The sequence below is a fragment of the Bos indicus x Bos taurus genome, chromosome 6, assembly GCF_003369695.1.
Source record: "Bos indicus x Bos taurus breed Angus x Brahman F1 hybrid chromosome 6, Bos_hybrid_MaternalHap_v2.0, whole genome shotgun sequence".
Classification (NCBI taxonomy): Eukaryota; Metazoa; Chordata; class Mammalia; order Artiodactyla; family Bovidae; genus Bos; species Bos indicus x Bos taurus.
Genome location: NC_040081.1, coordinates 6874151 through 6888653, shown reverse-complemented (window position 1 = coordinate 6888653; position 14503 = coordinate 6874151). Strand labels below are relative to the sequence as shown.

Sequence of the window (14503 nt, the reverse complement as noted above, 5' to 3'; positions counted from 1 at the left end):
TGATCTAGTAGTAAAGGCAAAGCTTGTAACTTTAAACCAGAAGGAACCGACCAGTTTTATTTCTTCCCTAAGCAGGCAACAGATTTGTTTTTAATGTAAGGTTTTTTGAATCCAATTGTTGTAGCAAATAAACTTCCTTAGAGCTCACTAACTGTACCTGTTCTTCTTCAGCAAGTCCTCCTGATGTGTGAGACACTCCAGACACAGAGCAATGTTGCCAGAGCTCCAAAACAGTGAGACTGGGGGGTGCAGTGGTCCTGACTGGCCTGTACCCAGGAGCTCCTGGGGGGCTCTGTGTAGGATGTTCCGAAACGGGGCTGACGCTGAGTTTATTGAAGAGGCAAACCCTCTGACTAACAAAGAGGGCGGACTCACACAGATCTAAGAGTTGCCTCTGTGATTATCAGCAGGAGATGAAAGAATGGATGGCTACTTTAATCCCTCTGGACAGCAAAGGGATTTCTGTAAAAAGTCCAAACTAATAACAGTCTTTTAATTTCCTGCATTACCCAGATTATGAATTTGGCCCCAGATGTATCTCTACTATTGTTGCTGCTGAAGGGTTGCTTTAGGTGGGGTTTCAGGTGTCACTGTGGACAAGAATTAACCAGAAAGTCTCCCACCTGTTGCTGTCTTCTTTGATTCTGGGTTCAGATGTTCAATACACAGCTATGAAAAATGGCATCTAGCTATGATGGGAAAGATTATGAAAAAGAGAACAGATGCAAAAATAAGTGTGGGCCTGAGGTTCTGCCTTTTTTTTTTTTTTGTCTTTTGTTTTCATGAGTCAGATTTATTTAAAAGATCTTCTAAAATTTCAAGTTATTAGCCAGTTTTTTTCAAAACTCTTCATACCTATTATTAATTTTTTGTTTTTTTGGCTGTGAGCATGGGGGTCTTAGTTCCCAACCAGGGATCAAACCTGTGCCCCCTGCAGTGAAAGCACAGAGTCCTAACCACTGGACTGCCAGGGAATTCCCTATTATTAACTATTAAATACAAAGAACTTCAGAATTTATAAGTTTTGTGTTTATAAAATATAGATAAGTCATTTCTGCCATTAGCTTGTGTCAACTTTGATTGTTAATATATCCAAAAAGTATTTAAGCTTCCCCATTTCACAATGTAATACTCGTCATCTATATGCAAAAGAAAACCTGATTTATACTGACATTTCTTACATATAATATTCTTTTGTTTTACGTAACGTAGTGACTGTCAGCCACTAAGTTTTTTTTAATGTTGGCTGTAAAAATACCATGGGCTTCCGTGGTAGCTCAGCTGATAAAGAATCCACCTTCAATGCAGGAGAGACCTGGGTTCGATTCTTGGGTTGGGAGCATCCCCTGGAAAAGGGAACGGCTGCCCAGTCGGATATTTTTGCCTGGAGAATCCCATGGACAGAGGAGCCTGGTGGGCTACAGTCCATGGGGCTGCAGAGTCTGACATACCTGAGCGACTTTCACACATAAAAATACCGTGGTCCCCCAGTGGCACCCCCAGTGTTCTCAGCTGCAGCTCACCAGACAGCATCTCAGTGCCCAGACGACAGCAGCCTCGGCAGCAGAGCGTGGCGTGAGCAGGTCCCTGAAGACAGAGGGTGACTTACCTGGCTGGCTGCGGAGGGACTAGCACAGTTCTTCCGGTAACAGGCCAACATGTGGGCAGTCTGGTTAACCAGAATTTCCCGAATGACCTTCAAGGGTTGGTGAAGAACGGCTTTAAAAGCTGTTTGCACAAAACAATGAAAAGGGCATAAAAGGTTTAGCTCAGAAAGGAATCCCTCCAAATGTAATCAAAGAACAAATTGCTATTATCTTCAGACCGCTCAGCCAGGAATAACAGCATTTTAAAATGTTAAGGTCATTGGGTAAGGCTCTCCTCTTGAGTAAGTATGATGGTTTAGCCAAGGGAAAACAGTAGCCTACCTATAACAAAAGGCAGGAAATCGGTCCAGCTTCGTCCTCAGAAGATTAGAAACAGGACTCTACTCATAGAGAAAAGCAAGACCAGTTCACCATCTCTAATGTTCTGAACTCCTATGGGCTGGACTGCTCTTCCAAAGTTCAGTGTAGAATTTCAGCTGGGGTTTGGGACAAGGAGGGGAGGAGCAGCCAGGAAACTCCATCTAGGGCCCCTACCACTTCCTAATTATCTCGGTAAGGCTAATCCAGTTCAGTCTCATGTGAGGGACCCTATTCTTCCATTATCTCCATGTGCCTCAGGACACACTGGCACACCATCATGAGTCTCAGGATCACCTTCCTCAATTTCAACTCTGTTGCCCTGGGAAGGACTCAGTGTTCTTATTTGTCTAGACTTAGAAATGCTGACTCTTATTCTTCACCCTCTGCTTTTATAAATTCCGAGTTTACCCACCAGAAGGCTACACCATCCCAAGACCTATTAGCTACTAACTTGGTTTAACCCACAAGGCTGCCTGAACCACTAGGCAAGGTACTCTGCACCCCAGGATTAGCAGAGAGTTACCTGACTTGGCGAAAAAGTTGATGAGGGCATCTGTCTCGCAGCTCTTATACAGATCCGCCAACTGGGAGCTGCAGTTCAAGCCCAGGTTGTGAATCCGAAGTCGTCTCTGACCGCTGACAGTTGTGTAGAGCACGGCACACTGCAGAGGCAACGTGTTTGCAGGTTAGCACGTCCACCCAAGCTAGCCTGGTCTTACTTACATGCACAGGACAGCATGCACAGCTCCAAGACCTCTAAACCCCCCAACAGGCTTTTCCTATTATTGCTAAAGACTAAACCTCTTGAGGGGGTCGCAAGGAGTCAGACATGACTGAGCGACTGAACTGACTGACTGAAACCTCTTGAGAAACCTGTATGCAGGTCAGAAAGCAACAGTTAGAACTGGACATGGAACAACAGACTGGTTCCAAATAGGAAAAGGAGTACTTCAAGGCTGTATATTGTCACCCTGCTTATTTAACTTACATGCAGAGTACATCATGAGAAACATTGGGCTGGAAGAAACACAAGCTGGAATCAAGATTGCCGGGAGAAATATCAATAACCTCAGATATGCAGATGACACCACCCTTATGGCAGAAAGTGAAGAGGAACTAAAAAGCCTCTTGATGAAAGTGAAAGAGGAGAGTGAAAAAGTTGGCTTAAAGCTCAACATTCAGAAAACGAAGATCATGGCATCTGGTCCCATCACTTCATGGGAAATAGATGGGGAAACAGTGGAAACAGTGTCAGACTTTATTTTTCTGGGCTCCAAAATCACTGCAGATGGTAACTGCAGCCATGAAATTACCAGACACTTACTCCTTGGAAGAAAACTTATGACCAACCTAGATAGCATATTCAAAAGCAGAGACATTACTTTGCCAACAAAGGTCCATCTAGTCAAGGCTATGGTTTTTGCAGTGGTCATGTATGGATGTGAGAGTTGGACTGTGAAGAAAGCTGAGCGCCAAAGAATTGATGCTTTTGAACTGTGGTGTTGGAGAAGACTCTTGAGAGTCCCTTGGACTGCAAGGAGATCCAACCAGTCCATTCTGAGGAGATCAGCCCTGGGATTTCTTTGGAGGGAATGATGCTGAAGCTGAAACTCCAGTACTTTGGCCACCTCATGCAAAGAGTTGACTCACTGGAAAGACTCTGATGCTGGAAGGGACTGGGGGCAGGAGGAGAAGGGGACGACAGAGGATGAGATGGCTGGATGGCATCACTGACTCAATGGACGTGAGTCTGAGTGAACTCCAGGAGTTGGAGGGTGATGGACAGGGAGGCCTGGTGTGCTGCAATTCATGGGGTCGCAAAGAGTCAGACACAACTGAGCGACTGAACTGAACTGAACTGAAACAACACATAAGGGAGGAATGATGGCCAGCGATACACTGGGTGTCCATGCAGCATTTCGCTGGTTTAAACTTAGGTTTTAATGGGGCTGTTCACATGCAAATACCTGCTTGCATTTCCACAACGAGGCTACACTTCCTAGCTTGGATTTTATTGCCAGGGATTCAGGTCCAGAAATAATACCTCCACATTATCATAGTCCTACTCCAGGCTCACTTCACCCAAAAAGAAACAGCTAGCTCTGGTGACAGGTTTTATACTAATGATAAACGTACACATTTTGGTAATGCGAACAAGTAACCATTTCCCCATTTCTGTGATTTTAAAGTACACATTAGTTACTAGAGTTCTTCCTCAATTTGATGTCAACCTCTCCCTTCTTTGAGAGTGATACTGTTGTCTGAAAACTGACCATTAGAATTTCTCCTGTTTTATGTCAAAGTCTCCATGGCTTCTAGTTAATCCTACTTGCTACAAAGCCATGTCCTGTGGACACTTGCTTCTGATATGATGACCCGCCTTGGCACAGCGCATGGCAGGGGTGCAGCAAACCCAGGGGGCTGGGGACCAATGCCTGTCATCTGACCTCAAGTCTGCGAGGTCTCATGCAAAGACTCCATAGACATCATTAGTTGAGAGAAACTGCACAGGAACCAGGGTGTGCAGAATAAACCACAGAGCGCTCCAATCTAGTGGCTTCCACCTTCGGAGAAACGGAGCTGGACTTCCTTATGGAGAGACTGACACAGCTGATGGTCTTGGGAGTCTCCCCAATGATCACTGTCAGTAACAAACTAAGCAAAAGACAGGAGTCCATTCTGAGTCACCTGAATCAAGGCTCCAGTGTCTTCACTGAGCTTGTCATCATGCTTGAACTCCACGGTCACGGCCTTGTCACAGTCGATTGCTGCCATCTCTACGTCGGTGGTGTTGTTCATATAAATGCCCCCAAAGAAGTCAGTGGCTCTGAAACCTGAGGAAAAACAGAAGTTTTGTTTCTCCTTATTTTACTGTCATTTTCTTTGTTGGCCTGTTGTTAGTTTCAAGAGGAAGCAATTATACATCAGAGACCTGAAAAACAGTATAAATGAAAGTACCTGTGCTGGTGCGAACCCGCATAATAGCATCAAATCCTATTTTCTTCTCAATATCATTTCTGAGGTCATTCAAAAACTGTTGGCTGTCCAAGTGCATCTAAAAAATAAAGGACGATCATGTCCACCAGATGGCAGTAAAATACTGAAAACAATTCTTTAAAAAAAAAAAAAAATTGATTAAAACCTCGTTTATCCAGAAATCTTAATCTGTCTCACCACCAGAGATAGACACCACCAGATAGACACCATGGAGGGGAAAGGCGTAGCAAGCAAGTCCCACAGACCTGGGTCCCTTCCACTGCTGACATTCTGATCACCTCTTGACTCAGTTAAGGCTTGGAAGAGGGGGTATAATGAACTGACCCCTTCAAACCATAACAATTTAAAACAAAACATGGTCACTTTAAAAAACAATCTTAAATATACGGAATATAAAGTTTTATACAACATATAAACATTTTATAGAAAATATTATTTCCCTCCAACAAGGAAGCTACATTGATATTCAAACCTGAGGCTGAATTGAGCTCAGTCTGTTGCCATACCTTAGGAAGCAGGAAAGCAAATTTTTTTCTGTAATTTTTTAAAAAATTTCTTTTTGATTGAAGGATAATTGCTTTACAGTATTGTGTTGGTTTCTACCGCACAGCAACGTGAATCAGCCGTAAGTATGCTTACATCCCCTCCATCCTAAGCCTGCATCCCACCCCGTCTAGGTCGTCGCAGAGCCCCGGGCTGAGCTCCCTGGCTACACCTCAGGTCCCCGCTGGCTAGTGTTTGACACACGGTCGCGTGTGTATGCCAGTGCTACGCTCCCATTTCGTCCCGCCCTCTCCTTCCCAGGAAAGCAATTCTTAACCACCGGTCCATCCTTTTCCATCGGCTCCAGAGTTCACATTTGTCGGTTGCCCACAAGGGGGCGCAGCTCTCTTAAGTTCCGAGAGGCAGGAGGAAACCCGGGGAACAGACAGCGGGCATTTACCTGGAAGCTGTTGTATTTGTAGAGCGTCCCCCCCGTGAGCTGAGGCACGAGCCCCAGGGAGGCCACGTCCACGTACTGACTGGGGAAGAGGAAGAGGGTCACGCAGCAGCCGTGAGCCACGCAGTCTTTGGCCAGAGAGTCGTAGATGTTGGTCTGAGGCTGGAAAAGTATCTGAAGAAAAGGACGCACAGAGGGGGAATGAAACCCACAGAACGTTTCTGTTGTTAGTTTCTACTGCGTTCTCCGGGCTGAGGAAGCAAGCTGTGGTGTTCCCCAGCGTAGCGGCTGTGCGTCGAGCGCCTCGCGTGCCAGGCGTGTGCCACGTGAAGTGCACGCGTGTGCGTGGTGTCATCTGACCCCCTGATGACTCCAGGGACGCTGACGCCGCTGCCCTCCCTGCACAGGCCGACATGAGGCGACCTGTCTGGGGTCCCATGGCCCCGGCTGGACGCCTGCCTCACGGCTCACCCTGCCCCCTGACAGGGTCCCAGGGCAACACCTCAGAGGATTTGAGCAAAGCGTTATCTGAGCCCCAGGCACCTCAGGACTGCCGTCCTAGGGGGCTGTCCATCACTTTCACCCTCTACCTGACCTTTCTGCATTTTCTCCCATTTCTCCCATCCCCGTAACAGTCTTACCAACCAGTGTCTTACATGGGTTATACATGAAGCAGCTTGAGATTTTATCTTAATGTAGGTCAGATATCACTTTCCCTAGGAATATACAGTTTCCTAAATTATTTATAATTCACAATCTTCCTTACAATGTACAGTACCCTGGATTTATACATTTAACTTTGCCCCCTTTCCTACACAAATCACACATGCCCTCTCTCTCTATTCTCTTGTAAGAACTGACATGACATTTCAAAGGGCAGCTGTTTACAAATACCTTTTCTTTGTCTGTATTAATCATTTTTTTGTCATCTCTGTTTTTGAGCTTCCCTGGTGCTTCTGCAGTTGGCAAAGAGGAATGGAAGATGAACAGCTTCCCAGGACAGTCTGCTGCCTTTAAAAAAAGAAAAAAGAAAAAAAAAGACTTCGGTGGGAAAGTTTTATTGTAAGGGACTCAGAAAAATAAAATATAAGTCCTTTCTATGAGCCGAGCACTGTATACATCTCATTAATCCTCACAATAACCTTGTTTGTGCCTTATATAGACTGGGGAACGGCTCAGGGAAGCTGAGAGATCTGCTTCAAGTCAAACAACCTGTAAATGAAAGAGACTATAAATATGAACATATCGGCTGCACTGCGGGGCTTGCAGAACCCCCAGCCGGGACAGAAGCCAGGCCCCAAGCAGTGACAGCACGGAGTACCAACCCCTGGACCACCGGGAATCCCCAAAGAGCCAACACTTAAATGTAGGTCTCTGTACCATGATGTTTTAAACACCTGGTAAAATGATGTGTCCAAGTAAAAATACTTTCTCCTTTAGCTAACACAAGTCTTTCAGAACCAGGTGAATCCCAAAAGTAGAAGTTTTGATTCCCAGGATCCTGATGGAATAGGAGCTCTTCTTTGAAACTGTCAGTAAACACACATGACACCTGCAGTGCGCAAGAATGCAGTGGTGCTGCGGCAACATGAGACAGAGGAACCAGCTTTCAGGCAAGAGGACAGAAGGAAAAAATGTGGGATCACGATGACCCTGTCGACCTGTAGTCCTTGGGAAGTAACAGAGCCCAGGTGGGCGCCATGAACATCGACTCAGCACTAAGATTTAAAATCTTATTTAAGGAGCTGAAGTAGAAGTAGCATATGAGCAAAGCTTACTGAAAGTAGTTAACTCCAGATACTGCCCCCCTGCAGTCCTGCCTCTCTCCAAGTCGCCTGGGCACATTGTTGCCTCGAAACGAAGACAACCGTTCTGATCACAGAGCTGGCTTTTCTCCCTGTGATGCCTGAAGGCTTTCCATTACAGGATAAAGTCCACATCCCTTTATCTGGGCGGGAAGGCCAGGAAACGGTGGGATGTGTTACACCAACATTTGCTGTGTGCAGCTCTGCCCCAGACCTTCGCACACATTTCTTATTTCATGCTGACAACCTGGGGAAGAAGGTAGGGCTGCATGTTAAGGTCAGGAGACTGGATGGCCAGTCTGGCCCAGGTCACACAGCATGGAAAAAGAGTTTCAAGGCCCTTTGGAGCTGAGTCTGAATCTGTTTTCCAGTCTAATCTTCTTGCCCTGACCATCCCCTACACTGGAAGTTCTAACCCTTCCTGCTTTCCTGGAGTACACCATATGCTTTACACACCTCTTTCTCTTTGCACTGTCCCCTCTGGCTGGAATACATCTCTCCCTTTCTGTGACCTGGAGCGGTGTGTGCAAAGATGGGGTTCAGTGGCACAAGCTGGTGTGCCCGGGTCAGCTGCAAAATGTGTTGGGAAGTTATTGCTAATAATCAGGTATGTGGGTTTGTGACTAACTTCCTCAAAAAGCAAATGAAGAGAACTCAAGGTTAGCCTGGTCTTAATGCGTCTCACCACGTGACATTCTGATGTGCTGTGTGGACTGGGTCCCAGCGGGAGGGTCCCCGCTGATACCCTGGGGAGGGGAGGTAACCCAAGCCCCGCCTCATCTTTGCTGTGGGACTCAGTATGAGCAGCAGTTTTACTGTTGCCCGAGACTTCTATTACAAATTACTGACAGACACAACATTAATGAGGAGCAGGGAGGCCTTCTTCTTGTAAAGAGTGATGAGCATGGACAGTGGCCCTCCACGTGCAGACACAGCACAGGAGACGCAAGCTGTCAACACTCCAGCCGAGAGACACACGGTAGTTCCAATAACCGAATCCTAGTAACATTTCCAGTGATACTGATAACAACAGTATTCAAGGTTTTGAAATTCCATGACTAAATTTTTTTCATTTTTATCATTTTTAGAAAAGTATTTTTTTGTCTTAATTCAAGTAGCAGAAAAGGTATAAAACCTTTCTTAAAAATCTATCTTTTCCTTGACTTTTCTTGCCTTACCTGCCCAATTTCCCTAAGGAATTTATTATCAAAAATTCTTCTATCCATCTAGATCTTTGCTATCCATGGAAGGATTGTAATTTTATACCACAGGAGTTAAGATCATGGGTATAGTTCCTATCTGCATGGGTTTAGAATCCCAGCCATTCTATTAGCTAAATGACACTGGGCAAAATATTTAACTTCTCTAAGCCTCAATGGGGCTTCCCTTGTGGCTCAGCTATTAAAGAATCCGCCTGCAGTGCAGGAGACCTGGGTTTGATCCCTGGGTTGGGAAGATCCTCTGGAGAAGGGAAAGGTTACCCACTTCAGTATTCTGGCCTGGAGAGTTCCATGGACTGTATAGACCATGGGGTTGCAAAGAGCTGGACACGACTGAGCGACTTTCTCTTTCACTTTCATGCTTCAATTACCTAATTATATGACATAGGAATCATCGTAACTATCATACAAAAATATTGAGAGAATTCAATGATCCAGGACATGGTGTTAATCATAATTACACATACATGATTGCCTAGTTAATATTACCCATTGAGTAAAACTCTGAAGGAAAAAAGATAAAGTATAATATTAGAGGAAAAAAATTAAGAAGCCATATTTATCTTTTTTCTTTATATATGTAATGGCTACTAATTTCAGACTTCTAATTGCATTAATCACATCCTTTAAAAAACCTTTGATAGGTAGCAATAAAAGAAAGAGCTCCTATGGCTTCATATGCTTTATGTCCCTGCAAAATGTTATGTTTCTGCCAGAATCTGGTTGTGCCCACATGAGGGTATCACACAGGATTAGACGAGTGACGCGTCATTCTCATTATGATGGAGACAGGTTGAGGAGGGCTGACCTGGAGAACCCACTATTCAAAACTCAGCTCCAGCACCCTTTCTTCCGAGAGAGGTTCTCATCGCCTCGGCAGGGCTGCCTGCCTCTTCCTCTCTGCCCCCACTCTGCTTTGTAGGTGAGGCTTTTCTGGAATTCATGACACCTCATGTATTCTGCCGTCTTCCAGGATCTCTGGTCCAGCAGAAGGCAGGCCTGGGGCCTTCCTCGCGTGTGTTTCCCTAGCACAGCGCCCTCCCTGCGCCCACCTCAGGTCTGGCCCCTCACCCCACAGGTGCCCCATGAATTCCTGTGGAGGGAAGGTGGTGACACAGCATCTGGAAACCAAACTGAAGCATTCATGAAGACGACTGAGAGATGAACTCCCCGCATCTAACGATGTATTTGAAGCATAACCGCCAAAGGCCATTTCCCTCCAACTTTTTGGCTAACTCTGTTTATCTCGTTTTATGGGAAAGTGAAAGCTAACTCAGAAATCTGTTCTGAGGCCAACTTGAAAGACATTGCCAGCAATTCACATACAGTTGGGTTATGAGTGTCAGATTTTAAAATAGGTGCAGATTTTGAAAGACTATATATAAAAAAAAATACACTAAGAGTGCAAGGGGCTGTCACGACGGAGGCGTGTACAACAGAAAACAGAACTGGCGTGTGTGTGAGAACGCTCCAACAAGCCCCTTTGTATCTTTGTGACAAATCTGCGCGTGTTTTATGTCCATTTTTGTCTTCCGTCTTTGCTTCAAAAAGTTTATTACAACTAGTTATATATAGCTTTGACTTGGCATCTATCCGATAGAAGGTAAAGCTATAATTCAAGTGGGGGAGTCTGGTTCTACAGCGTCTCCACTTGGACACAAGTAACAAGCAGTGCACGCTGCTGTCCTATCGGCTTCTCCTCCGATCCAGGCGGGTGAGATTCCGGGCTCTGGCCTCCTGGGCAGGATACGCTGAGCTGTTCACTGACCTGCCGCAGACCTGGACGCCCTAGAGGTACTCGTTGCTCTCCTCCCCCACAGCCTTTTTTTGGGGAATATTAGCAATAAACATCATGTCTTGTATTAGAGTTACATCTCTTCTACACACTGTGAGCAACTTAGAAACAGGGACAGTAGTCCTAACACTGTCTCACAAAACACAGGCATTTAGTCCATCTTTGTTGACTGAAAGAACAAGCGAATGAATGATGTGGTCTCTTCAATATTTAGATACTACCCTGCAGGTTCTCAAAACTGTTAGCCTTCAGCCTGATGATGACTTCAGGCAAGAATTTTAGTACGCTTGTATATGTATATACAAATTTAAAGTGAAGTGAAGTCGCTCAGTCGTGTCCAACTCTTAAACACAAATTTAAGTCTGACTGATTTTTAGCCACACAGGCCCTGAAAGATGATGAGATAGTATGACTGTCAAAGGCAGCTGAACTATCGTACACACATCAGACATTTACACATTTTTACACAAACACACAACACATTTATCCTATTTTTTCTTCATCCAAACCTGATAAAGTTGCTTGAGGCAGAAAGTATAACCCACAGACAAGCTCCAACTGTACAACAGTAGTTTCTGCTCTTATACAACAAATTATAATCACCTGGAATCTTCCTGGGAGATGCAGAAGAAACATTTTTCATTAATTTGTTATTTATAGCAATAATCTACTTGTAAAAAAACTTTTGAGGAAACAGACAATTAAAGGCACATCATAATAGAATTACTAAGGCACATGCAGAAATCAGTAGAAAGGTCAGGGAAACTAGAACATCCACCCTAAGTAGTAGTAGTATTTTTTATTGTAGTTCAGGCTAAAACTATGAATTAGAATGCTTATCACAACTGACTCTAGGAAACCAGCTAGTGAATCTTTTCTACAGGTTAGAGACTGAATAATGTCTCCACTTCTCTACACAAGAAAGAAACTTTCTTCATTGTGTTCTTTCTTAATTTAACCATTAGTTTAAAGCATAGAAGAGCTTCTCTGGTATCTCAGCGGTAAAGAATCTGCCTGTTAATATAGGAGACACGGGTTTGATTCCTGGTCCGGGAATATCTTCACATGCCGCGGAGCAACTAAGCCTGTGTTCCACGGCTACTGAGCCCTGGAGCCCGTGTGCCACAGTTAGTGAAACCTGGGGTCGGCAACGAGAGAAGCCACTTCAATGGGAGGCCTGCACACCGTGAGGGTCGCCCCTGCTTACTTCAACTAGGGCAGCAAAGGCCTAGCACAGCTGAATACACAAATTAAATTAAAAATAAATAAAAGCATAGCATGAGACGTTCAGTCATAGTTCAATGAAAAGCATTCTTAGTCCAAGTGTAATGTGAAGTTGGAAGGGTCAGGTATTCAATTTCCTGGGGAGCTAACTTAATGTGAGGATATTCTGAGAGACTGCAGAATGAGTAGCAATTCTTGATGCTGGTGGTTCCTAAATACACATAATCAGTAAACCGTGGAGCTGATGAATCAGGATCTCTGGAAGTGGGGCCAAAAAGCTGTAGTTTTTAAAAGTACTTGTCCTCTAAACACGTGACCGCACTGACATGAGGTGGGGCCTGGCTGCCTCCTGGGCCTTCTGCAGCCGCGGAGTCCTTTTCAGGGCTGCGGCTGGGGGACATCCTGCCAGCAGGCATGGGGCAGTAACCGCCACCGACAGCGTGACAAACTCTTGTCGTTTTGTAAAGGCAGCTCCTCATCTTCATAGAAAGACAGCTCTTTACCTTCTCCAAAAGGAGCTCATTCTACTTTGTGAGAATAGTGTACTTGTTAACTCTGACTTCTGATTAGTTATATTTAGATGTTCATTTCTTCTCTTTAAACATCAGTGGAAAGGCATATGTTACTCTAACATTAAAACTGCAAGTATAATATAAAAATAAAAAGGAGATCAGCTGAAATGAACTGGCCTCTGCTAAAGGATAAGCAGCTGAGAACACGGGCGGTGCAGTCAGCGTGGTGCTGAGTGACCTCCAAGAACACCCTGCTCATTAAGAACACAGCGCTTTTCCGTCATGTATCGTAACACCACACTTTGGACATGTGGAAAGCACGCACACAAACTGCTCCCTTCGTTTTTCTTTCTAGGATGCTTAGCAGCCTCTAGACCACCTGTGGATTGCAGTGTGGAACCCACTGTGATAAGACAGTATTGCTCCCTTTTAGAAATGATATATGGGGTTGAGCTGGGATGCTGTATGCATATTTTAATGAAGCCTATATTTTCCATTATGGATGAAACTTTCTGTGTGTGTGCACGCCTATCTTTTTAAAAATTTTATTTACTAGCAACTAAAGAAGAGCCACTCTGCTGTCTTAACTAATGATTTACTGGCTTGCGATTCTCCACTCATCTTTCCTCTCAGGCACGCACATGTGAATATACTGCTACTCCCAGGACGAACTCTTTAGGGTAGAAAGATCTGTAGTGTCATGTATAACTTATCACATATCAGGAAATTTACGTATGAATTTCTAGACACCTTTTCGGAGAAGAGAATAACAACTGCAGAACTTTCAAACTGAAACAGATATTTGTCTTTAGCAGTGTGGAATAAAACAGGAATTCCTAAAGTCTTTCTGTAGCCCAAACAATGATCACTGCTGGCTTCCACGGGGTGAAACTTAACATCTCCAAATAGCTTTCGGATATAAAATTTATCTTTAACTTTACATTAAATTAACATGTATTGAGGCTTTTTGAGGGATATCTGCAGGTCTTTGATCTCATCAGTAAATATTATGAAGATCAAAAAACCCAGGCAAGCATCTATACTGGAACCAGACTAAAAACGTCTGGACGCAAAACCTATGTGGAAGTAGTTCATAAACTTAATTCTGTAGGGTTGTTGTTGCTGTTTGTTATTATTGCTAGCCATTTTATCTTAAAAAATTAATTTAAGTGTAACTTTAATAATAAGATTAAAAAACCAATTTCAGGAACTAGCTGTCTAGGCCAAAGGTGACTCCTATGCTAAGGTAATAATGATTAAGAGTGAAGCACTTTCCAACCATTCCGCCTTCCTAAAATCACTGCCTTTATTACTACGACAATGACCAGAGTCACTTGGGCCCAGCTTCCCAACCAGAGACGTGCCAGCCCCACACCCGATGGCGTTCGGGAAGGCCCGGTGGCATTTGCTTCTGTCACTGACTGTCACAACTTTGCCCCTGCATGTTTGAAAACCCCAAGGAAGGAGAGAAATGGGGGGTTTTCCTCTTCATATCTGGTAGTTCAGATGTTGTTGCAATAATTTAAAAATAGATCACATAAAGTTCATATGAAAGCCAAAGGGAGGAGCTAAACTGGAAACCCGACAGAATCGGCTGCTCAGATGCTAACAGCGCTGGAATGTAAACGCTGGGGGTGAGCTGCGGTCTGGCCATTTCCTCCTGAGATTCGCGGGGAAGTGGGGAACAGCCTCCAGCAAGCTGCATGTTTTAATGAAGGCTGTGTTTTGTTTCATGGATGAAACTTGCCGTGTGTGTGTCATTTTTAAAGTTTACTTACTACCAACCAAAAGTGGCTTCTGCTCACCTTTAGGGCTTCCATGCCGGCCTGGATGACAGGGGCAAAGACGGTCTCATTTTCATTAGAGTCTGCAAACATCTCTGGAATCTGATCCAATAAACTGTAAGAAATGAATGAGCAAAAGGCTTTAAATACTTTGCATATTTATAACAAACATCAGGAAGTAACTCACGAACACATCAAGGCTAAATACATGTGGCGTTTATTTTACACTCAACACCTGGGGGTGAATTTCACAGGTCCC

General features: G+C 44.4%; 1 protein-coding gene across 2 annotated transcripts in view; it reads right to left on the bottom strand.

Annotated features, from left to right (window-relative positions):
- The window catches only part of SEC24D (SEC24 homolog D, COPII coat complex component), a 115071-nt gene that overhangs the window by 13150 nt on the left and 87418 nt on the right, over positions 1-14503 (bottom strand). For both annotated transcript variants that reach the window (XM_027543733.1, XM_027543732.1), the window contains exons 13-19: positions 14266-14359; positions 6799-6915; positions 5908-6078; positions 4926-5022; positions 4656-4801; positions 2491-2629; positions 1610-1728 (exon numbers count right to left, since the gene is read on the bottom strand). In XM_027543733.1, coding sequence (XP_027399534.1) covers positions 1610-1728; positions 2491-2629; positions 4656-4801; positions 4926-5022; positions 5908-6078; positions 6799-6915; positions 14266-14359 — 883 coding nt within the window. The remainder of the gene's footprint in view (positions 1-1609; positions 1729-2490; positions 2630-4655; positions 4802-4925; positions 5023-5907; positions 6079-6798; positions 6916-14265; positions 14360-14503) is intronic.